This window comes from Vombatus ursinus, unplaced genomic scaffold (genome assembly GCF_900497805.2).
Source record: "Vombatus ursinus unplaced genomic scaffold, bare-nosed wombat genome assembly UNPS02014798.1, whole genome shotgun sequence".
Classification (NCBI taxonomy): domain Eukaryota; kingdom Metazoa; phylum Chordata; class Mammalia; order Diprotodontia; family Vombatidae; genus Vombatus; species Vombatus ursinus.
Genome location: NW_020954576.1, coordinates 43,162,444 through 43,188,528, shown reverse-complemented (window position 1 = coordinate 43,188,528; position 26,085 = coordinate 43,162,444). Strand labels below are relative to the sequence as shown.

At 41.2% G+C, this 26,085-nt stretch overlaps 1 protein-coding gene across 1 annotated transcript in view; it reads left to right on the top strand.

Annotated features, from left to right (window-relative positions):
* UTP25 (UTP25 small subunit processor component) overlaps positions 1-9,672 on the top strand; it is a 40,943-nt gene extending 31,271 nt beyond the window's left edge. The window contains exon 12 of the mRNA XM_027870715.1: positions 8,937-9,672. Within this exon, the coding sequence (XP_027726516.1) occupies positions 8,937-9,180 (244 nt within the window). The 3' untranslated portion in view covers positions 9,181-9,672. The remainder of the gene's footprint in view (positions 1-8,936) is intronic.
* Positions 9,673-26,085: the final 16,413 nt, after the last annotated feature.

The window sequence follows — 26,085 nt, the reverse complement described above, 5'->3', positions numbered from 1 at the left end:
AAGGCAGCTAGGTGACTCAATAGCTACAGTGCTGGATGTAGAGTGAGGATAGGCCCAAGTTCAAATCTTGCCTCTGACCACATTCAAGTCATTTTACTTTTGTCTGCCTCGGTTTCCTTTCTGTGAAATGGGGGTAATATAGCACCTACCTCCCAGGGTTGCTGCCAGGCTCAAATGAGATAGCATCTGCTCGATGCTTTATAAACCTGAAGGCATTCTATAAATACTAGGAGAAGAAAAAACTGCAGATCCTAGAGTGGTTCTGTCACTTGTTTCACCTTCAGTGACCCTGGTAAATGCCACACATGGGATTTGAATCCGTGTCACTGGGCTCCAGGAATAGTGTGTTTTCCCAGGAGCTTGTCCAGGCTGAAAGCAAGTATGAAAGGCTTTGAGATAAGAGTTCTCAAACCTGTAATGGATTTGTTAGATGGACATTAGAGATATATCACTAACCTGTTTAAGAAAACATATAATGGAGACCCGCTCTCATTCTGTCCTACTCTGTGGTATAATAATCATATTAGCCACAGCACTGCTGAGCGCCAGGGGACCTAGGGTTGTGGGTGCAGTGGGGGCAGGGTGTCACTGATGCTAATTTTATGGGAAAAGTCCCACTGCCAGAAATGGAGTATCAGACTAATTGGAAGTATTGGTCTGACTTGGTGGAGGGGAAGCCTAAGCAGTCCATCCCCTCCTCCCTCGCCTCTATCACCCCTGTCTACTTTTTTCATCCATGTGATAGAACTGATCATGTTAGGGAAGGAGGGAGGGTGTCAGGAAACTTTCACCTGCCCCTCTACTTTGCTCTGTTTGATACCACTTTCATCAGAGATGATCTTAAGTTCCTGATGGTATATGTTTAGATTGCACCTAATTTCCCTAATTCCTTCCCATCACCTTTCTTTTTCCTCTGAGAGACATGCATAGATGCACTATTTTAGGAAAACAAAGGAATGATTTCTAATCTACTCTCTGGGGGTCCAGTGTTTACTTCTTGTCCTTCACAGGGGCCAAGTACATTGCACTGGGCTAGGTAGCAGGAAGGTTTTTGGAGTTTTGATTGTATTTAATAACAAGATAGTGAGTGACTTGGTTCTGTACTTCTCAGGGGCAGGAGGAGACGTACTGGTTTCAAGTTGCTTGACTTTCCCCTGTACCTTCTAACTCCTCCAAGGAGTAGGAAACATGAAGGATGCCCAGTGAGGGTGTGTTCTGTGAAGGCGCCACCTTCTGGGAAGTCCATCCTGATTGCCTAGGCAGAAATGAACGCTCCTTCCCTTGACCTCCCCTGCCACTTGGTTCATACTTCTCTTGTGACGCTTCTGTTTTGCTTTGTGTTACAGTTAATTATATAGGTTTCTTATTCTCCTGGAGTGCTTCGGAGAGCTTTTATTTGTCTTTCTGACCTCTTCATTCCTAGCACAGTGTTTCAGCTTAGTTTGTTCAAGTTGTTGAATGAATGATTAATCTCAAACACTGGGTAATTCATAATTCTTTCTTGCTCTGTACTCTTCCATGCCATGGTTCTTGGCAGCAGCGTGCTCCTCCTAATTATATCTTGCATGTGCTATTACAGTTGCATCCCCTAGGTACAGGCTAATTGTGTCAATGGGGAGTAGAATCCCAGAAGTGTGCTAAGGGCCTGAGATTACAAATCTGCCTCATTCAGTCTGTGTAGCCAGTAATCTATTCGTGGATAATTGAGAGATGATTCCTTTACTGCTCCCTGGGCTTCATTCCCAAGTAGTAAGACAAGGTTGTTTAGCATGAGAGCTGATGAAGGATCCCAGGATCATTGCCACTTTTCCTCTGCTCCCCTAAATATATCTTTTCAGGCAAGTTTGGAAAATGTGATGTTTTCCCAGAGTCTTTTAGAGCCCTTGTTTTCTCAGGGCTTGCCGAGTGAAACCAGATCGCATGAGTGAAGTGGATAGATTGGAAAATTTCCCACTGTCATTGTCTGGAGAAAGCATAAGTGATGCTTAAGACCAGGGGTTACTCTCAAACTTGCCTGCCACTCTCCTTATTCCAAGGGAGTGTAAGGTGACAGCTTCATTGATTTATCTTAATTGGGAGAGGAAGACTGTTGTAGTTAGGCCCTGGGCTTTAACTGTAGATAAGAATTGTTTGTAAATTAGCACATTAATTATCTGAATAAAAGCGCTTGCTGTGCTGGGAAAAGCCGCCTTCCCTCTCAAGTAGACTAAATACTTTCTTCCTTTACATTGTTGGTTTTCTTAGCCACTGCAAACCCTCTTCCTCCTGGAGCATTTAGTAAACTTGAACTTGTCTCAGTTACTACCAACTCTAGAGAGAGGCATTATGTCAGAGTGGTTAGAGAGTTGGTCTTGAAGCCTCTTGGTTTAAGTCCTGCCACTGATACACACTGACTTAGAGACCTTGGAAAAGTCATTTAACCAATCAATGTCCTGGGCAGCTCTGGCCTTGAAGTTGCAGAAGAGGTGCCAGCCTGCCGTGACCAACAGAGTTGCCTGAACTAGTTAAATCATGGCTCATCAATCCCTGTCCTTATGCCTGTGGCTTCCCATCATTTTTACATCAGCAAACAGTTCCTTCTTGTTGGCGAGAATTAGATCCGGAATAGCAATTCCCTTGTTGCCTCTGCCTTCTGAAGTATGAAATTATTAAAGCAAGTTAAGAATTTATTAGGTGTTCTGCCTTTGGCAGAAAGAGAACTTGATGTGTCTGGATAATTCATATTCTCTGGTCAGGCCTTCCAGCCAGGCTTGAGATCGCTTTCCGAATTCATATTTCTTATTTCTTTCCTGATAGTCTCCATGATAAAAGTTACCATGTCTGCTTTGGTCTCGTTTGAGCTTCATTCCAAATATTCTCCACCTTTCTTTCCCCTTACTATCCGTGCTGTGGTCCCTGGCTCAATGGATGGAGTGCTGGGGCCGGAGTAGGGAAGACCTGAGTTCAAATCCTACCTCAGACACTACCTAGCTTTGTGACCTTGGGTGGGTCACTTAACTTTTGCTTGCCTCAGTTTACCCATCTGTGAAATGGTGATTATAATAGCACCTACTTCCCAAGGGTGTTATGAGGGTCAAATGAGATATTTGTAAAGCGATTAGCATGGTTCCTGGCACATAGTGAACACAATATATAAGCTATGATTACTTATTTTCTTAACATACAACACTGCTTACCCAAACCTTCTCCCCTTTACCTATCTTATTTATTTTGAATAATGCATATAACCTCTCTAGAGCCATGTTTTAGTCATGGGTCCCATCTTAGGTCTCAGTGAGACTAGAGAGGTTAAATTTGACTCCTTTCATTTCAGTCTCTAATTCATTCTGCATGTTACCTACCCATATTGCATTTGTGTGTAGATTTATTTTATAGATCACAGGATCATGATTTTATAGTTGTGTAAAAAGATAAAAGTGAGTATTACTTCTGATTTCTAGATTTATATAATTGAGTTAGCATCTGCCTGAATTCACTTTGCTCAGGAAACCAGTTTTCCCCCTGAGTTAGTTTACAGGTGTGGTTGAAAAGAGAAGTTGATATCGTTCATGCTTTTGGCCCTGGGACATCTGCTTGTTATCTGTAAGCCCCAACCAGCTTAACCTGGTCCCATCCCCCAAAAGACATGTTGTCTGACCTAGCTTGTCCTTGTGTGGTTAGGGGAGGTTTGATCTCTCTCAAGAGGATAGCAAAGCTGGTGGTACTGGACCCCTAACAAAGATTACATAAATCAGTGGACATTCCTTGTCAGTGAGGGGTGAGAATAACCACTCCTGAATGCCAGCACACTTTTCCTAGTATAGCATGTTTGCCTCAGTTTCCTCATCTGTAAAATGAGCTGGAGAAGGAAATGGCAAACCACTCCAGTGTCTTTGTTGAGAAAACCCCAGATGGGGTCATGAAGAATTGGACATGACTGAGAATGACTGAACAATAGCAAAAGGTGCCCAGGCTACTCAGTTTCCCCCTCCTTTTCTGCATGTCAGTAAAAAGGGTCCCCCCTTCTCCTTGGGGTCGCTGGCCTTACTGAGGGGGCCAGTCTGACCCACTCTGTTAACAATTATGTGCATCACTGTTAATAAACTGATTTTGCTCAGAGTGTGTACCTCAGTTTACCTTTATTGCATTTACCTACAGCAGTTGAAAGGGACCTTGAAAGGTCACCTAATCTGAGGCAGACAGAGGTTAAGTGATTTGCCCAGGGTCACACAGCTATTATGTGTCAGAGGTGGTATCTGAAGTCCTGACCAGGTTCTTTGCACTGCCCAGTATATTCTCTTGGATTTTGTCTTCAGTGAATTTCTGGGTGTCTCAGCCATGTACCTTGCCTACCTATTCTTGGTGCTCTCTTGTTTGATAGACCCATTTAGGTCGCTTTATCCCTCTCCCTTCTCAATTTAAAGCCTCTTTGATGAGGTTCCAGACACCTTTGTTAAGTATGTTCTATCTCTGGCTGAGAACCCATCCCTCCTCTCTTTTAAGCTATGGTTCAGAATTTTAAAAACCTGTTGTCAGACACTATCTTCTTAAACAACCATTTATTTCCCAGATCTGCCTTTCCTGAGGAGGATCACAGATATGGGGACCTCAAAGGTCACGTAGTCTAGCCCTTTTATTTTACAGATGAGGAAACTGAGGCCCCAAGAGGTCAAACTCCCACTGATAGTAAGCTTCAGAGGTGGATTGGAACCCAAGTCTCCAGATCCAGTAATAACAACAGTAATAACTAACATTTATGTATCACCTACAGTGTACCAGGCACGGTGCCAAGTGCTTTACAATTATGATTTAATTTCATCCTCACAACAACCCTGGGAGGTAGGTGCTGTTATGATTCTCATTTTACAGATGAGGAAACACTGAGGCAAAGAGCAGTAAAGTGACTTGTCTAGGATCTCACAGCTAGTAAGTGTCTGAGGCTGAATTTGAACCCAGATCCTTTGTCTCTAGATTCAGTATTCTTTCCTTTAAGCTAAGTGCCTCCCATTTTCTTATGAAGCCCTTGCCTCGCTCTCTAAATTCCTTCTTGCAATATCCTTTGTGCCTTTAGAAGTAGTCTTCAGATGTGACAAGTCTCCAGAGAGGTTCTCAGTCACATCCCCAATTAATAACTTGGGAAGACACCAGACCTCCCTGTTAATGGAACAATCACACCCAGTCCTAACTTGAAGAGTTGGCATGAATCCATTTATGTCAGCAGTGACCTGTAGAAATTAAGCCTAAAAGCCATTATGCCAAGGTCAGGATAACATTTAGAAGTACAGCCACTTTCTGTCACTGTTACTGTACCTGAAGTCCTGGGTGAGAGCTCCCGGGGTCAGTATTTGTCCTCAAGCTTTTCCCTTGGGAGATATGGGGGGAGCAGAGAGGAAATTGCATAGTCTAGCTCAGGCCGGAACTTGAGGGTAATTGTGGTTTCCTTAAAATAACCGTAATAAGCCACATTTAGGGAGTCCTTTTAAGTGTTGGGAAGTTCTTTGCTCACTGTCACCCTCTGTGGGAGGCAGGCAGTGTGAGTATTCTTGACTCTCCCTTGTACACCTCAGAGACATTAACCGTGTGTGAGGGCTAATGAATCATGAGAGACCTGGGTTCAAAGGCTCTTTTGAACCCAGATCTCTAATGATTCCAAGTTGAACATTTTTCCTACCTTACCACACTGCCTCAAGGGCTGATAAGAAGGGAAATCTTAGAGGAGGATAATTAGCAAATGAAAGCGAAGCTCTGTTGTGCAGGGTTCCTTCATTTTAGATTTAGGATCTTGCTTAAGGGTTAAGTTGTTTTTTTTTTATTAAATATTTTTAATTAGTTTATTGAAAGGGTTAAGTCTTAAGTGTCCCTAGAAACCCTAAGGCAGGAGAAAAAAGCCAAGATGGGGGAGGGATGGAAAGCATCCATAGAGGAAGAAAGAGAGGTATTTGTAAGGGTGGGGGTGGTATAGATCCATCTGGAATGGTACTTTCCTAGGAGGTACCCAAAGATGAATGATTATCCCTGGGGGCTGGGGAGATGAAAGGAGTAAATTTGGGAGGAGTAGGGAAGAAAGGCCTCCTAGGGAATTTGTGACCAAATATACACCTGCCATGGGGCAGGAAGGCAGGAAATTTCCCTCTCTGACTTGCCCAGGGGTGGTGGGTGGTGGGTGGAGGGTGGAGGGGGTGTGAAGAGAACGGCAGAAGCTTCAGTGGAAAAGGCAGGACATGCCTGGAGCCCTGGTGGGAGGTGGCACCCAACCTCAGCCCTAACCTTCTGGGCAGCCCTGGGGGGAGGGAGAGGACAGGTCAGTCTCCCTGCTGTGTGTTGGCTTTGCACATGGGGGCATGGTGACCCAAGGAAAGCACTTGAATTGCTCAGGCTGTTAAAACTAATTGTTTTCCTGTCATTTCTAATGGGTCCTCCAGCAGGGTTTTGTAACTAGATGGACTTGGGATGTCTGCCATGAAGAAAGCAGAGCAGCATTGTTGTGACTAACAGGGGCTTTGAAACTTTGAAGAGTTTTTTATTTTTTAAAGAGAGAGGGGAGTGGTGGGCCAGCGTCTTACCTCATTTCCATCTCATCTTATTCTGGTAAGACTGATAACTCCTTCAGATGCGTTTTGTTGCTTCTCTCTAGCAGATTCCAAACTCTGATCTCCCCTTCTGGGCCCTAGCCTTGTGTGTGGTTCAGTGAACAGAAGCTTATTTTGTAAAGAGCTTTCTGTTTTTTCCTTAGCCTTCCTTCCTTAAATTCTGCCAAAGGAACAACATGCTGTACCAATTTACCTTTATTACACTGAATCATAGGTCATAGGATTGTGGAGTTACACAGAGGCTCCAACCCCCTCATATCCTGGATGAAATATTCAAAAAGCATTTATTACATGTCCAGCATGGACCATCACCGTGTTACAGTGACAAAAAATAAAACAGCCCCTCCCCTCTGGGAGTCTCATACTAGGAGGGTATTACGTGTGTATGCAGATAAAGAAGCACACACTGTTTGCAGAATACAGAACTTGGCATCACAGAAGGCCTTTCGAAGTCAGTGACACAGAGCCTCAAGTGACACAAAATTTTTTACTTTGGATGAAAAAATTTATTTTACTATCTGGTTTCTTAATGGAGATGAAAGAAAAAAAATGACTGTCAGTAGATACAGCTTGGTGCTTCATGATGTTCTTAAATTCTGATCCTCATTAGAGGAAACTAGAGGGCCAAGATGGAGATGAAGGGGGAGTGCATTCTGGACATATGGAAATACCCGGGCAGAGGCTTGAAAGTCAGAGGTGGCATGTCATGTGTAGGGAACAATTGGCGGGCCAGTTTGACTGGCAGGGAAGGAGGGTGCTGAAACAGGGTGGAAGGTGGAGGGTGGAAGGAGGGAATTAGTATGCAGTAAGCCTAGAAAGATAAGTGAGACCTATATTGTATTGGGTTCCTGGCTGGGAATTTTGTGTTTTATCGCAGGCATTAGTGAGCCACAGGAAATATTTGAGTTGAGGAGTGATATGGTCAGATCTGTCTTCTACTTTTCTTTTAAAAGCCATTCCCATACTATCTTTTCCTAACCAAATCAACCCTAAATTCTCAAGGTTTAGTGCAACCTCATCTCCCGCTCATTCCACTGTGCATCTTGGTTCTTTTAATTCATCTTCCAAAACACTCCTTTTCTATCTTCGATTTTTTCAACCAACATTCCCTTGGCCTCTTGACTATCAGAAACTTTATTCTTCCCAAGAGTACTCTCTCCACTAAAGGCTGCTTTCTCCTTTTTGTTTCTGGAAGAATTTTGTCGTTGTTGTTGTTGTTGCCTTTTTATTATGAATTTGCCAAACATCTAAAACATGAAGAGTTCTCTATTCAAAGAAGAACAGAAAAGAGGATTGTGTAGGAAGCTTGAATCTCTACCATGTACTGTGTTTTTTTTTTTTAAGTATAGTTCAAATTTATATGGTAGTTTTTTAAATAATAAATTTATGTTACAGCTTTTATTTTCACGCTGCCTAAATTACTCCCAATATGCCTCCTCATTCTCAGATTGCTATCCTGTATAATAAAGAATATTTTTTTAAAACAGGAAGGAGAGAAAAAATTATCAAAACCAATCAATCCATTAAAAAATTCTGTTAATATATGTTAATACTGCACATCTATGGGCCTCCCACTTCTGCAAAGGATTGGGGGAGGTGTCTTCTTATATTTCTTCTTGGGGTCCATACTTATACTTTGTAATTTTGCAGCATTCGTCTTCAGTTGTTTTGTGACTGGCGTGATAGTTCTAATACTGCCTGTGTCCCTTTCCAAACTTCCTTCTGAGGCCATTTCTTTTCCTGTCTCCCGTCTGGGGTTTGTGTACTTCTTGATCAGACTGTGGCTTTCAAAGCTGTCCTACTTATCTGGCTTTTTTTTTTTGGCTAGGCAGTGGGGTTAAATGACTTGCCCAGGGTCACATGGTAAGTGTCAAGTGTCTGAGGCCAGATTTGAACTCAGGTCTTCCTGACTCCAGGGCCAGTGATCTATCTACTGTACCACCTAGCTGCTCCTTGTCTGCCCTTTTTAAAATAACTTTTTTTTTCTATTCTTTTCCCTCCATTTAAAAAATAAAAAGATGCCTTATTAACTTTCCTTCTCACAGAAGAATAGGTATCTTTACTAATGCCTCTCCCTGACCTTTCCCTTCTGCTTCACCTGGGACCTTATTCCGTCAGTCATGTTTTTTCAGTTCTCTCTCTGCCAGCTCCTTAACAAGCGTGCTCAACTATCACACCGCCTCATTTTTCAGATGGGGAAACCAAGTTCTCTCTGTCTCTCCCCTTACACACTTATTTATACGTTCATATGGACAACCAAGAGTTGACTATTTTGGTCAGAAAAGCTTAGTAGTTTTTCATGAAGTCTTTCCTACTGATGTGCTCAACACATGCCTTTTTTTTGGTATTTCTTTGTCTTTCCAACAGGTACACAATAAAGGGCATCAGGAATCTGATTTTCTATGAGTTGCCAACCTACCCCCATTTCTACAGTGAAGTCTGCAATATGCTGAAAGCCACTGGTGGGGGGGAGGAAGCCACATGGACCTGCACTGTCTTGTATTCAAAGTATGATGCCCAGAGGCTGGCAGCCGTGGTTGGTGTGGAGCGGGCAGCCCAGATGCTTCAGTCCAAAAAGAACGTTCACCTTTTTATTACTGGAGAAAAATGAGGGGGGCTTTGGTGGCGAGGGAATGGGATTCTGTAACTCACCTGATGACCTGGTGCTGAGTGCATGTGGTTCTGGGAGGCTGATGCTGATACATCTAAAACACTTCACCTTCTAAGGGCGTGCTTGAAAAGTGTGTGTGAGCTGAATTTTTGTAAATCAGAGGCTATTTTAAATACTTTGCGGGTAGGGACAGAGGAAGACAAGTTGGGAGACTCACATTTAAAAGAAATATACAGTGGGGTCCTTCTGTAAATAATAGACCATTTTTGTAATCACTCCTAATTTAATTTAAGCTGGTAAGTTTATACATTTTGTCTAGCAAGTTGTTACAAAATAGGGCATACTGTAATTGGTTGTGCCAGTCAGAGATGAGGCACAAAGCGGCTGGTGGTAGATAACCACTTGTTGCTACATGTAAGGCAGATAGGTGGTGCTTATAGAGCCCTGGGCCTAGAGTCAGGAATACCTAAATTCAGATCCTGTGCAAGTTATTTAATCTCTGTTTACCTCAGTTTCCTCATCTGTAAAAATAGCATCTGCTTCGTAAGGTGGTTGTGAAAATCAAATGAGATAATGTTCAATTCATGAAATGTGTATTAAGCATCTACTATCTGCCAGGTGCTGTGCTAGGTGCTGGGGAGATAAATAAGTAAAAGAGATAGTCTCTGCCCTCAAGGAGTTTACAGTCTAATGGAGGAAGACACAGAAAAGGAAGCTAGAAAGGGAAGTGGGGGGTGAGGTTGGCTGGAGGGGAATCTTGTTCCATGGAGTTGAAATCAAGCAAAGATGCAGATAGTAATATTTGTTAAGTGCTTTGCACTGTCTCACACATATAGTAGGTGCTTAATAAATGCTTATTTCCTTCCTCTCATTTTTATTTGTTTGTATCACTTTTAAAAATTGTTATTTACATCCCTTTTATTTCTCAGGGACATATCCCTAGCCTGACCCTCAATAGAACTGTTACTGAAACAAATAATGATTAAGCAACACAATTCAGTATGTTGTCCAGGTATAACAATGTCTATCTTATTCTGCACTTATAGTCTACCACCTCTCTGCCAAGTGTCTGTAGTTATATTTGCTAAAAATATACTCTGAAATCATGAGTGGTCACTACATTGCTCCAGGGTCTTGATATTTTTCGGTAACTTATTTTACGTTATTGAGGTCATTGTATAAATTACTCTGGTTCTACTTATTTTTCTCTGCTTCTGTTTAAGTCTTGCCAAATTTCTCTGAATTAATATTATATTTTTTTCACAGTGATACAGCATTTCTATACCACAATTTGTTCAGCTGTTTCCTGACCATTTCCCAATTGGTAATCACCCATATCTAATTCTTTGGCTTCTAAATCTCAGCTAAAATTCCACCTTTTACAGGAAGTCTCCTCTAGCCCCTCTTAATTCCAGTGCTTTCTCCCTGTTAATTATTTCCTTTTTATCCTGTATATAGCTGTTTTGTATATATTTGTTTGTTGTTTTCCCCATTAGATTATAAGCTTCTAGAGGGCAGGAATTGTCTTTTGCCTCTTTTTTATATCTCCATTACTTAACATAGTAGGCACTTAATAAATGTTTATTGATTGATTGTTACAAAAAAAATAGTTATAAATATTTGGTCCTTTTGCCTTTGAACTCTTGTATGTGGTCATTATTGGTTTCACTGGGTCAAAAGATTTTTAAATTATTTTATTTAATTTTTTTAATATATGTATAACATACACATACATACCCCTCCTCATTTGGCATTCAAAGCCCTTCATAACCTAGCCCCTTCCCCACCTTTCCAGTCTTCTTATACCTTATTCCCTAGCACTACTCCAAAAGCTCACCTACAGGAAGTCTTCCACAGGTCCTCTTAATTCCAGTGCCTTCCTTTTATTAAATATCTATTTATCCTGTGTATAGCTTGCTTTATATACATTTGTTTGCATGTTGTCTGTCCTGTTAGATTGTAAGCTCTTTCTGGACTATCTTTTGCCTCTTTTCTGTCTCCAGTGTTTAGCACAGTAACTAGCACAGAGCAGGTGTTTAATAAATGTTCACTGATTAATTGCTGTCCAGCCCTCATCTTTCTCCCAAGTTCCAGTTCCATATCACCAACTACCTGTGGATCTTTCCAACTGGATAACCCGTTGGCATCTCAAAATAAGGGGGCAGCTAGATGGCAGTATAGTGCATAGCGCGCCAGGCCTGAAGTCAGGAAGATTCATCTTCCCCGAGTTCAAATCTGGCCTCAGACACTCAGCTAGCTTTGTGACTCTGTTTGCCTCAGTTTCCTCATCTGTAAAATGAGCTGGAGAAGAAAATGGCAAACCTCTCCAGTCTCTGCCAGAAAAACCCCAAATGGGATCATGAAGAATTGTACACAACAAATTACTGAATAACAGCAACAAAAATCTTAATCATTTCCAAAGCAGAATTTATCACCTTTCCCCTAAACATGTCTTTCCTTTTAACTTAGCTATTTTGTCAAAGGCACCGACATCCTTCTAAACATGTCTGTGCATGAGGGGATACTCACACTTAGAGTGGAGAGGGCAAATGATAAACCAAAAGATGACAAAGAGGTGGATGTTCTCCATGGAGCATAAATCCCTCAGGGATTTTTATTGTACCCCTGAGGCCTGGCACAATACCTGGCACAGCAGGCATTTTAAATGCTTGTCAGCCAAATGAATGAAAAACCAGCTAAGGGGACTCAAAATGGGCAGTTAAATAAATACAAGACCATGGAGAGAGAACCGGCCTGATAGCAAATAACTCCTAGGAAGGGGTGGTCAGTATTGTCAAAAGCCATAGAATGATCATGGAGGGTGCAATTGAGAAAGTCATAGGATTTAGCCACTGATTTTTTTTTTAACCTTGGAGGAAACAGATCTAGTAGAGAATTGGAAGTCAAATTGTGAAGGGCTGAAAGGTGGGTAGCAAAGAAATAGAGCATAGACTTGTCTGAGGTTTGCCTTTTGACTCTTGCTTGTACTTACTGGTCGTATGACCAGGGGCAAGTCCCTTTTCCTCTAGGAATCTTTTTCCCATGAGTAAGCTCAGAGGTTTGTATAAGATAACCTTACCCCCTCAACAAAATCTGATCATTTCACATCCAGAGGCCTTTGACTTTGGAACAGCTTCGGCCAATGGATGGACAGTTGAGTCTCCTGGATATTCCAGACACTTGAATCTAAGCAAATATGAGCAGAATTCATTTTCACACCTAGTCCCTTGAGCCTTTTTAGTGAGCAGTTTGCTATTCAGTGCTGGGTTGTTGCTAACCCCTCCTCTTGCACAGAAAGCTCTTTTGGGAAAAAAAAACACTAAATGAGGCTCACTCATTCAATACAACATTATTGAAGAAAACCTTCTTGCACAGCTCTCTGTTTAGGTATTCCAAAGGATGCTAATGAAAAAGATACAAGCTCTTCCCTTTCAAAAGCTGAAAATCTACCCAAGAGGATAGTCTGTGCACCCATGGAAACATACCAGGGTAGAAGCATGCAAGTATATTCATGCATATATTAAGTGCTCTGGGAAAGGCAGCATAGTGTGGGGAAGAGAGAGCACGACCTGAAAATAGGAAAGACCCGAGTTCAAATTCTGCTTTGGCTCTTACAAATTATGTGACCATGGGTGGGTCATTTAATTTCTCATTGGTAAGATAGGAATAATACCTGTAGTGTTTACAAAGGGAGGCAGCATGGAGAGAAAGCTGAATGGAGAGCCAGGAATACGTAAGCCCACTTCTGTGTGATTCTGGGCTGATCACTTAACTACTCAGAGCTCTAGGCAGCTGTATGAGTTGCTGAGAAGGTGCTCACCTGCACTGGGAGAGGGAGTTACCTCACCTGGGAGTTTACTACGCCAAGGAAATCACAGGTCTATTCTCTGTCCTTATCCCTACTTTTTTCATTACATTCTGAGAATCAAATGAGATAATATAAGCAAAGGATATTACAAACTCTAAAACTCTGTAAATTGTCAGTTATTATTATTATGATGATGATGATGATGATGTTAAAGCTGGTGCAGTGGGAGTGATTGGGAGAGGCTATGGTAAGAGAAGACTTCCTGAGGGAGATATTCAAAACTTTCCACTTCAGGAACTGATTTCATTAGTGTAGTCCTTCCACCAATGCTAATGACCACACCTCTGTACCTTAACAGGTCATAGATTTAGAGCTAGAAGGGACTATTAAGGCCACTGAGTCCAACCCTCTTGTTTTACAGATGGGGAAACTGAGGCAGAGAGGTTAAGTGACATAGCCAGTATGTGAGGTAGGATTTGAACTCACCTTCCTGACTGCTGAGGTGGCGAACCTGCTATGAGCATCTTGTCACAGCTTTTCTAGGTTGGTCCTGAAACACATATGCAAACTGGCTCACTTGTGCCCCCTGTACGAGATGTTATGTCTCCCACCTTTGTTGCCTTTGCACGTGCCTGGAATGTTCTCCCTCCTCACTCTTAGAATCCCTAGTTCTACCAAGGTCACCTGAAATGCTAATTCCTACAGGAGAGCTTTCTGGATGCCCTTCCATCCCCTTCCTCCAATCCTGTGTATATATTTTGTATTTTTTTTGTATGTATGGTATTTCTCAATAAAATAGAAACACTTTGAGGGCAGAGCCTAGCACAGTGACTAGGACATAGCTGTTTAACACTTCTTGTATTGAATTTATTTGAGCTGAATTGAATTGATTCTAAATAAATTGACTCTGCCTTCTGTACAGGAGAAAAAAAAATCAACCAGCTAGAAGCCTGAAAACAAAACATTTCTCCATCCCAGTAAGAACTTAGTTTTAAAAACTGCTTAGTTTGGGACTTTTTTTTTTGAGGGGACAAAAAGGTCTTGAATTGTAAATGCTTCCCACAGCTGGCTGCTCCGTATGCAGTATTTAAAATAAAAAATTGAAGGCGCTAAGCCTTGAGAGGCCAGAAGCTAAACAGCCTTCTCTGATGGCTTCCAGTGGACTTCTAATTGAATGCAGATGTCCCAGGGGAGGGGGAAGGGCCTGGCACTGCTGAGTTCCTACACTCAAGGGGTTGAGGCTGGGAAGGCACCGCCACTCCAATTGCCACCTAAGGGGTCGGACAGAGCAGGCCTGCTAAGGAGCTGATGGAGGAGAGGGGAAGCAGCATTGGGGTGGGTTCCACCGTCTGGCCCATCCTAAAGCCAAGTGAACTGATCTCCAGCTTGCTGGAGTCCAGGATTTATGGGCCGCTCGTCGCCTGGAACAGAGGGGAGCCGCTGAGTGGGGAGATGAGCAATCGGAAGATCCTCGTGACACTCTGAAAAGCCCCAATCGGTAATTGAGAACAGCCGGGAGAAGGCTGAGACCTGTTTGCAGCAACGGCAGAGAAGGAAGCAGAAAATTGGTAATTTGGCCCTGTTTCAGGGACAGGCCCTCCTACACTTAGAGCTCAGGGCTCCCTGGGGCCACTGGCTTCATCACTTCTCCGTTCTGGTTGTCTTGGGATCCACAGAATGTTACTTAGGGAGGAATCTTTTCATCCAGGCCAGCCTCCACATTTTAAGAAGAGTAAACAGATTCAGAGAAGGGGAAGTGAACTTCATTGGGTGACCCAGCTAGCTAAGAAAAACAGCTGGGAACAGAACCAAGGTCTCCTGACCCCAGTCCAGAGCTTTCCTCCGTGTCAGCAGAGAATTTGGGAGAAGATGAAAGACTCGCCCCCAGGATCACCTCTCCTCTGGGAGAGAATGGAAGGGCTTAGGATGGAGGGGTGGCTGGCCTGATATCTCCCCTTAGGGGGGAACCAAGCGTAGTCTAAAAACCCACAAAGTCATTTGCTGATCTCTGTAGTCCAACTAACCCTCATTCCCAACACTACTACCACTCCCTGTCCACAATCTCCCATTTTGACCTCAGTCTGTCTCCCTTCTCACCCCAACTTCAATTAGAGGTTTTTTGTTGCTAAGGTGTTTTTCTCCCTTGGAGCACAGCCTGAACAAAACCAGGGAGAAAAAACAATACAGCCAGTTCTTAATTACTTGTAATATAAAAAAGGTATATCCTGTTTGGATACTTTTTTTTTTCACTTTAGAGGGCAGAAAAGCAGCACATTTAAAAACAGATTTTCCATCCCCTATGTGTACAATCCCAGCTAAGGCCGGCTATATGTAGCTGGTGTGCCGAGACAGGTAAGTTTCTTCCCCTTTTGTCCTTCCTTTACAAAGTACGAATTGCTTTTGATTTGACCCGAGTCCTTTTTGCCTTTATTGATAAGAATTTTTTTTTTTCTGGGACTAACTCAAGTTAAGAATGAGTTCACAGTCCAGAGCTTTGGGCTTGACCTTTCAGAAAGGGGCTTTATGTGGCTTCTGAGAAAGCCAGAGAGAAAGTGGTATGCAGGAGTCTGATGGGGAGAGAGAAATTATACACAGACCAAGAGATTTCCTGTAGCAAGGCCTTTGTAGCCATGGAGATGAAAAGGGTAAGAATGATCAGCACAATGGAAAGACAAGTTGGTGGAGGTTTGAAAAGGGCCAAGTGGTCTGGATATCAATTTGAATTATGCAAGAAATAAGATTAATGTGTCCCCCTTTGACCCAGTGATCCCATTATGGGGCTTACATCCCCAAGGAAGTCAAAGATAGGTACAAAGGTATAATATATGACATAACATAATGTAACTATAAATACGAAATATTTAAAGCAGCACTCTTTGTGGTAATATAGAACTAGAAACAAAGTGAAATACCTGTTGATTGGCAGCTAGATGACCTGGTGGATAAAGTTCAGAACTGGAGACAGGAAGACCTGAGCTTAAATCTGGCTTCTAACGCTTACTAGGTGACCCTGGGTAAGTCACTTAACATCTACCTGCCTCAGATTCCTCATCTGTAAAATGGGGCTAATAATAGCACCTGCCACTCAGGATTGTTGTGAGGATAAAATTAGATATTTATAAAATACTTTGAAAACCTTAAAATGTTATCTAAATGCTAGCTATTATTGGGGCATGGCTAAAAATACCATGGTGAAGAATATTACTGTGCAGTAAAGGATGATGAATATGAGGAATTCAGAACAACATGAGAAGATTTATAGGAACAAAAAAAGCAAAATGAGCAGAACCAAGAGGACTGTAGTTTACAACAATTTAAATGAAAAGATCACCAAAAGATGAATTCTGAGTAAATGGAAAAACCAATGAAAGATGTGAAGAACAGGTAATGAAAACTGATTCTTCCCTTAGAGCAGAGAGAGGAAGTGCTACCTGGACTGATCGTTGTTTACACTGTCAAATGTGGTCACCATATTGGATCTTTTCACCTAATAGCTTTTCTGTGTCACAGATCTGTGAAGATGCACCCAGGTGATGGAGTGGGTAGAGTGATGGACTTGGAGTCAAGAAGACCTGAGTTCCACCCTGGCCTCAGATACTTATTAGCTGTGGGACCCAGGGCAAGTCACCTAAACTTCTATTTCAATTTCCTCATCTACAAAATGGGAATTATAATAGCATCTTCCTCCCAGGGTTGTTTCAAGGATCAAGTGAGATAACATTTATAAAGTGCTTAGCACAGTGACTGGCATAGAGTAGGCATTTAATAGATGTTTGTTTCATTCTTTCCTTTATGGGGGTGGGGGGGGGAGTATAGTCGATCTGAAGGAGGATGGTTAAGTTACTTTGATGTAAATACAAAAGGCATCAAAGAAACTTATTTTAAAAAATAAATGAAATCAATATATGCCAAGTCTCCCAGAGTATGAACCTGGGGCCAAAAGAGTAGATTAGGAAGGGGAGGAGACCGGGGGAAGAATCTTAGGAGAGACTAGCTTTACTACAACAAAGCAGAAACTGAATTATTTTAAATGACTCAAAAAAAAAAAAAAAAAACCTAGGTTTGTTTTAAAAAGAAGGAGGAGGAAGAATAGGATTGGAAAGATAGAAATCCAGTGGAAAATGTAGGCATTATCTATCAGCTCCTAATTCTTTCCCTTTGTCATTGAGCCCCGCCTAAAGTAGTATTTTAAGTCTACAGCAATGTGTTTAGATCCCTAAAAAAGGTGGAGACCCATTGGGGTTCCCTTAACTGCTTAGACTTATATTTGAGTCATTTGTATTTTCTGTTGGGTTAAATAAAATCTGCCATATCTTTGAGATTTTGTTAGCCAGAATGCTTGCATGGGAACTAAGGGCATATAGAGACACATAGACTAAATTTTGATATTTCCAAGGTGAGCCAAGTTAGGATGTTCCCAGACCAAAATAATATGACTGCTGAAAAGCCCTCAAGTTTGAACTTAACCTTTGTGAGTTCAAAAATGCAAGTCTTTGACCACAGATTACATATATTTTAGTCTGGAGCTCAGCTGTTCAGTGAAGGGATGATCCAACTGTAAGATATACTTTTAATTTTAAGGCCCTTTTCACATGAAGCAGTAAGGTAATGTATGTAATTTTATGTAAAGGAAATATTTATATGTAATTTTATGTAAAGGAAAATATTTATATTAATCATTATATGACATAAGATAGTATTGCTGTTAGAGATCAACATTGTGATACCCAAAAGGAGTAGGACAAGAATTTTGTTTTGATAAAAACTTCAAATAGATGTGTGATGAGGGTCTGGCACTTATGATGGTGTCTCCTCCCTTAGAGGGATTAGGGAGTCTGCTTGTGGGTGAGTCGTGATGACATGTGGTGGCAGTACCTTGGGGAGACACACATCTAGTAGCTAGTTCTAGTCTACTTACACATGTCTAGGATGGGCCTTTTTTGGGTTGGTGATGTAGCCAGAGCTGCAGATGCCTTAAAAAAGATCAGAGACAAGGCCATTTTCTCTTTGGCTACCTTCTCTTGACTCATGGTTGGACCACTTTGCTGACAGCATTTGGTGAGACACGATGCTATAAAGGAAAGGCCTTTGACCCTCCTCACCATGGCCAGAATGTGGTCTAGTGAAAAATGGGCCTTGGGCCTTGGTCTCTGCATTTGTTTGTTTCAGTGTTGGGTGAAGGGATTGGAGACTTTGATTTTGTGAGTTCTGAAATGTCAGGAGAGCAGCATCCTAGTGTCTAGTTCTGCAGTCAGCTCAGCATTGATGTCCCAAGGAGCCAGAAGTGATCAGGAGTGATGTTTGAGACCCAGCCCTGCAGTAGCTGAGGTTAGGACTCATTCAGCAGTCATAAACTTGGTGGGACCAGTTTTATGTAGGGAATGAGTAAAGTTTGAGCCCATTCTCCCCAGAGATTGAGGTGGGACAGGGGAGAATGTTCCCCCAACGTGTTGGGGGAAATATCTGTACTTCTGTTATTGTTATATTTTCAAAGTAAATATTCTTTTGTAAAATATAAGTGATATTAAATGATTACTTACTGGAACCTAACAGTGGGGAAAGCACAGCCAGTGAGGGCTTGAACTGATACCAATGGAGCAGAAATCACCTCAATTCCCTTCAGGCTATCCTAGAACCCTTAGGGAAAGATGTAGCAGACCCTGATCTGGGAAACTGAGGCCAACATAGATTTGTTACATGTGTATATGAAGAAACAGCTTTCAGATGGGACATGAACAGTTTTGTATAGAAAATTAACTGTGGTATATAAAATATTAAGACTGAAATCCCTATGTGAATGATACCTTTGTGTGTGGAACAACTTTGGTGTTATAAAGAAACAGAGAAAGATTTTTTATTTATTGAAAATTGGAGAAATAGTCTGAAGGACACCATCCTGAAGCCATCAGAACTGCAAGCATTATGGTCACCTTAGCTCCTTTGCAGATAACTGTTTTATAACTAAAGAGGGTAAAACAAAAATAATGTAAAATAATATTAATATATGGAGATTGAGGCATGATTTTTAAAAGAAGTATTGATTGGATAGAGAAAATTTGGGAGTTGTATTTAAGAAAGGAGTGAGTCACTGAGAGTCAGAAGGCTCTAATGTAAACCGCTAAAATGCAGAAGATCTCAGTATAGGACCCTGGGGAGAAGAACTGAAGGGGAGGGAGAGGGAGAGAGAGCTGAAAAGCTGCTACAGCAGTAAAAAAGCTGAAGACAGATGGCTTCAGCTGCTTGGGTCCTAACTGGTCCAGAGATGCCTGTTACCCCAACATACAGGTTTTCCTCCCTTATGTGATTGTCCACAATGCTTCCCATAATCCTATGCCCACTCTTCACGATAGATATTGAATGCATTGGTGGGAGATTGTGATCCAGGTTTTTATGTACATTGCATTGTATTTTGTTATTTAAGAATTTGCTTGAATATATTTGTATCTATGATATTATTGTAATTATTATTAATTTTGCCTTATTGCCAATTTATGATCCAAAAGTCCCTTAGTGCAATTAGCTAGTTGTACATATCAAGCACTGGTTGGGTGAATTGCCTTGTGAGTGATCGATTACATGAGAACACATTGGATGGGGGCTCAACAATTAAAGTGATGAGTAGGGAGAGTGTATTTTCCTTTAACAGGATTACCGCCAAGGACCTTGAAAGACTGTGTGTAACTGAATTATGGTGGTACATCTATGGGAAACTCCTGTTGTTAGTCTAAGAGCAGATTAGAACAGGTGAGCCAAACCAGAGAGTGGAAGTTAGACACGTCTAGGTGAGAGGCAGGAGGCTTCTACAAAGTGTGGGTTTTGATTATACCCTGGTGTGATGAAGATGCCACTTTTGTGGTTTTACATAAGGAAGCAAACAGTCACTTGATATAATTATATAGTTTTGTTGGCCAAGTTCTGTTCTTTCTTCTTCCTATTAGCTCACATTTTCATTGCCCTTTACAATCCAAAAAGCGATTTTCTCCCAACTATCCGAGAGGTAGATAATGCAAGTATCATGCCCACTTTACAGACGAGGAAACAGGTCCCTCAACTCCTAAGTATCAGATTCAAATCTCAAACCTGTTTCTTCTGACTGTCCTGTGCTCTTCACACTGACTTTCAGCTGCTGCTCTAATGATTTCCTACCCAAATTTCCAATCTGATTATGACCATTTCGTTATGTCAGAAACAAAATACAACTATTTTTATCTTCTCTTTTCATCTTCATTTTCTGTTTCCCATTTGTTTCCTATCTCAGTGGTTTTAATTCCAGGAGGTAACTAATCAAATATAGGAAGAGATAAACCCTGGACCCGTGATTCCATTGCCATTGTTGTTGTGATTGTCCTTCATTCTCGAAGAGGACCATGACATCAGGGAGTTGATGACATGACTTGCAATTGACTTTGATTTGAATGAGGGAGGGCTGTGCAAGGTCACCAGCCTCACCTTCTCCTCCAGAGCCATCTGGGTCCAGTGGCCAGATATTCATCAGGACAATTGGAGATGGCCCAGGATGCAATGGGAGACCCCTGACCATAGGAGCTCCCAGATGAGGGAATTCCCTCTACCAATGCTGGTTGGCACTTACTCTGCAATATGGAGTCTTCGAGAGCCCTGAGAAGTTGTGACTTGTCCAAGATCAGTGAGTTGTTATGGGTCAGAGGAAGGCTTTGAACTAGGTATTCTTGGCTCCAAGGCTAGCACCATGCTGCCTCTCCATCTCAAACTTCTTTCTAAAATATTTGTTGTCACAACCATGAAGAAGCAGCATGGTGTCATGGAAAGAGTGCAGCACTGGATATCAGGAGACCTGGATCGAAGTGCCAGCTCTTCCTCTGTCTAGTTGTAGAGTTTTGATAAAAGTCATATCCCCTTTCAGACCCTCAATTTCTTCATCTGTAAAATGAAGATGAAAATGTCCGTGTATTAAAAAGAAAAAGAAAGAAAGAAAGAAAGAAAAGAAAAGAAAAAAGAAAATGTCCCTGTAGTGGGAGTATTATCTTAAGGTCCAGTCTCAACCAAGTTTGGCCAATTTTTCCTTAAAAGATATTCTCTGGAACTCAAAAAATTTAAAAAATGAATGTTAAAAATTGTTTTTCCATGTAAAACATGTAAAAAAGTAAAATATTAAATTTAAAAAAATATTCAAACTGACAGATTTGATTGGCTCAGGAGACCAAGGCTCAGTCTGTAGATATGGCTTGCTGGTTAACTTAGTACAAAAGTCAGGAAGATGTCCTGCCCACCCCTGAAAACTTAGGTGAGTGACACAGAGGCAGGGGATCTGTGCTCAGCTGAATCAATGTACTGTCCTCAATGAACTTCCTTGTGGAATATCCTTCCTCTGCTATGAATACTTAAATCTCCTTTTGATAACTGTCCAATCTTCTTCAAATGTTTTATGTTGTTCCATAATCAAAACTGAAGTATCACACTAACCTGGCTGCTCCTCCTAGCCTGCCACAACATGAAAAGATTGTTGTGAAGAAAGTACCATATGAGAGTACCATTTCAAAACTGTCATTCCCAGATGAGACCATCACCTGTTCTCTTTTTCCCTCCTGACCTCCATTTTTCTCTATCTGATGTTAACTGAGTGGAGGATGGAGTGGAATGGTGAGAGACTGGAGGCAGGAGGTTACTGCAATAGTCTAGGTTAGAAGTGATGGTGCTCTGAATGCAGGTGGTGGCATTATGAATGGAGAGGAGGGATTGGATTCTGCAAGACACCTGTGTTGACTGCTGAGTTAAGAGCATCAATCTCAAAGAGGAGGGAGAGTGTGTTTTCAGTCATTCTGGTTGGTCTAGCAGAGGACGCAGTCTTGAACCCCCGCATCTGGCTGTGATCTGGGTAGTACTGTGGTCTAGACTGGCACCTGGAATGACTGCAGGCAGCCAGCCTGCTGTGTGCCTTATTTGGAAGCTGTAATGCAGTGCCAGTCCATCTATTCTCTCAGCTGAGCCAAGGCCAAGAGCTAATATACATCTGGACAGCCTGGAAAATGCTGAAGGGAGTTACCACAGAGACATCTGTGCTGATGTCCTCCAGCCCTTGTTCCCACTGGCCTCTGAGGCCTCTTCACCCCAGAAAACAGACTTTTGAGAGAGGAGGTGCCCCTGGCTCACAGCTAATGTTTGCCTAATTTAACCGTATATGTTTATGGTACGGATTTTAAAAAGCATTTTTCACATTGGGGATGTATGGTCATCTGTGGGAGAGATCCTTGAGCTGAGAGTCAAGAGATCTGGGTTCTAAGACCAAGTCCTTCACTGACATGGTATATAACTTTGCGAAAGTCACTTTTCTCTAGGCTATATTATCCTTATGTCTCAAAGTGGAAAACTAGTTCTTGTCTATTAGCTCATAGGAAAAGTGTAAGGGTGGATTTTACTGTGGCACCATGGTAAATATGGTTTTCCAGCAGATTGCAAACTTCCCAAGGGAAGAAATTGTTCAATTCACTTAACTTACCTTCCATGTCTAGTCTAGGGCTCTGCACAAAGCAGGGCTCAGGCCAAGGAAATATGACTAGTTACACCATAGAAAGAGGCTTTTCCTCCCATATTAAAATGTTTATTCTGAACTTAAACACAAAATAAAAGTCATTTTCATATGCATAGTGGAACCGAAAAAGAGGACTGTACATGGAACTGTGAATCTCTATTATGTGCAGCTTACTTTTCTTTTGAAATATGTAATAAATTCAGCATATAACTTTTAAAGCTGTCCTGCTTGCCAGTGATTTTTTCTGATCTCTTTTCTGTTCTCTTCTATGCATTTAAAAATACTTCAATAACCTTCCTTCCTTCTGTCTGTCCCTCCTTCCTTCCCTTTCTTCCTTCCTTCTTTCCTTCATTCCCTCTGTTCTTTTCCATAAGAAAAAAATACTTCCTTTGTTTTCTGCAGGGATTTTTCTCCTCGTAGTGATGATTCTGCTGCTAGAATTGCAAATCATCTTTGACAGTTTTATTAAAATTTTCAGTTCCTAGTACACCATGGACAGTTCTGAGACTGAACATCCCAACCAGGGGCATCAATAAGAGGCCATTCAGATTAGGGTAGTTTCTGAGAACACTCTGATCTGAGAGGTGATGTACTGGACCATATCAGAATAAAGTGTTTAGAATGATGACATCTTATCTTCCTTAAGTAGCCATTCTCAATTGTAGGACATAGATAGTTTGGAGGAGGTTCAAAGAAAAGCAAAGGTTTTCTAATAGAATTGAGTTTAAAAATATGCAAGAGGAAACAAAGGCTTATGGCAAGATGAGTGAATCTTTAAATTTTCAAACCCTTGATAGGTAATGAATGGTTGTTTTTTATCTCTGCCGGGAACAAAAAATAGAGGAACTATGGTACATTGTCAGGATGAGACTTTGAGCCTCCAACTAACTCACAGAACTGGCACTGGAAAATGACTAGAGGTGATCTAGTCCAGCCTCCTACCCAGTGCAAAAATCTGTTATGAATTATGCCTGATTAGCGGTCATTCTGCCTTGTATGGGAAGAAAAAATGTCCAGTGACACAGAGTTCAGTATTACAACAAGAAAATGCATTTTATTTGAAGATGATTTTAATTGCAATTTCTTTATATAGAGGCAAAATCAACTTTCCTATAACTTTGACATATTGTTCCTATTTTTTTCCCTTAGCTGCGAAGAATAAACCCCATTTTTCTTCACCTATTCCTTATTCCATAAAAGAGACTTTCAAATACTTGAAGACAACTCCTCTCTCAAACTTTCTCATCTTCAGGCAAAACATGCCCAATTTTCAAACTATTCCCCATGTGACATGGTTTCCATCCTTTTCACCATCCTAATTTCACTCCTATGGTTCTGCTGATTTTTCCATATCCCTCCTAAATGGAATGCTTATAACTGAACACGGTATTACAGATATGGTCTGACCGAGGCAGAGTATGATGAGATTTTTAAAAATTTAAGTAATATTTTATTTTTCCAATTACACGTAAAAACAATTTTTAGCATTTATTTAGTATTATTTAGTATTAGTATTTGAGTTCCAAATTCTCTTCTTCCCTCTCTCACCTCTCCTCTCCCTAAGACAGTAAGCAATTTGATGTAGGTTATACAGGGCAATCATGCAAAACATATTTCCTTATTAGTTATGTTATGAAAGAAAACACAGACCAAAAATAAACCCATGAAACAAATAAAGTGAAAAATAGTATGCTTCAATCTGCATTCAGACTTCATCAATTTGTTCTCTGGAGATGGATAGCATTTTTCATCATGAGCCCTTCAGAACTGATTTAGATCATTGTATTGCTGAGAATACGTAAGTCATTTGCAGTTGACATACAATATTTCTGTTACTGTGTACAATGTTCTCCTGATTCTGCTCACTTCACTCTGTATCAGTTCATATAAGTCTTTCCAGGTTTTTCTGAAATCATCCTGCTTGTCATTTCTTACAGCACAATAGTATTCCATCACTACCACAACTTATTCAGCCATTCCCCAACTAATGGATGACATCTTAATGTCCAATTCTTCGCTAGTATGGTGGGATTATTACCTCTTTTGATCTAAAAACTATTTCTATTAATATAGCCCAAGATTACATTAGCTTTTTGGGCAACAACGTTTATACACAGGCTGAAGTTTACTCTAATCCTCATCTCCTTCATATAAACTACTCTTGATTCAAATCTTCTCCATATTGAACATTTACAGATGACTTTTTAAACCTAAGTTTCAAACTTTATACTTTTTCCTATTAAACTTCATCCTGCTAGTCTCTTCTCATTATCCTAGCCTGTTGGGATTTTCTTTTATCTTTATTCTATTATCTAAAGAATCAGTTCTCTCTCCAAGCTTCATGGAATCTGAGAATTTTATGAAATATGCCTCCAAAGTCTTCATCTGAGTCTTCAGGTTGTCATTCTTTGATTAGTCTCAAGTCATCAAGGTCTGCAGTCTGAGTCCCCCTTCACCTGAGGGGGATAGGGGGTGGTTTTTTACCCTCCAGTTATAAAAATATCGAATAGCATTGGACCAGGGACAGAGTTTTTCAGTCTCTCTCTCTCTCTCTCTCTCTCTCTCTGTATATATATGTGTATATGTATACATATATACACACATAACACACACATAGATAGTATCTATATATCTATATCTATCTATCTATATATGTGTGTGTGTGTGTGTGTGTGTGTGTATCTCCTTCTATCCATCCAGATCCAGTTTGAAGCCAATACATTGAATGCTTGAAGTAAGAACACAGGAAGAATGTGGGGGTGTGGATGGTTGAACACTGGGACAAGTGAATTAAAAAGGTTGTTGGATCTTCCCTAGAGATGACTGAGCACAGAGTTGGCACAAATTGATCTGGTTTGATTTAAATGTAGTCTAGGATGAAGATAGAGATGGCTAGATGATCTCTTATGGAGCCTGGGACACATTTTGCAATATTATCTGTGGTATAATTTTAATTCATGGCTACTCTGCACCCTATTGGTATGTACTCAAAGAAAACAAACTTTTATACACTTTTAATATCAATCAATGAAAAATGTAATTGATAAATTCCACCCCCCCCCCCAAAAAAAAACCCTCCTCAAGCGAAATCGCACTTTAAGGCTCAAATAGGAATTCCTGCACGGGGTGCGGTGGGGGAGCTTATCTGCCCTTTGGGAATATTTCTGTTGCTGCATTTCCCCTTTAGTAAGAAATGTTCTGAGGGAAAAAAAAACTTTCAAAAAAATCATCAAGCTTGCTATAATAAATGTAGTCTTGGGAAATTTTCATCTGGGAGATGCGGCAGGAGAGAATGTAACCCTCTGGGTGACCTGCGCTATTTGGAACACCAGGTGGTGCTGTGGTCAAGAGCTGGAAGGAGGCTTTTCTGATTTCCCTTGGGAGTGTGTTGCTGTGTTGGGGGAGTGGACTCTACCTTCCAACTGTTTCTGGAATTTTCTATACCCTGCAGAAAGTCATTTCCAATTTCCAGTCTTTAGACCATTGGCCTAAATCTTCCCTGGAGGAAAGTGTTGGGGGAAAAGGGCTGAACCTCTAGTCAGAGAACTTGGGCTGTGTGTGATCTTGGACAAGTCACGGCCCCCTTCTG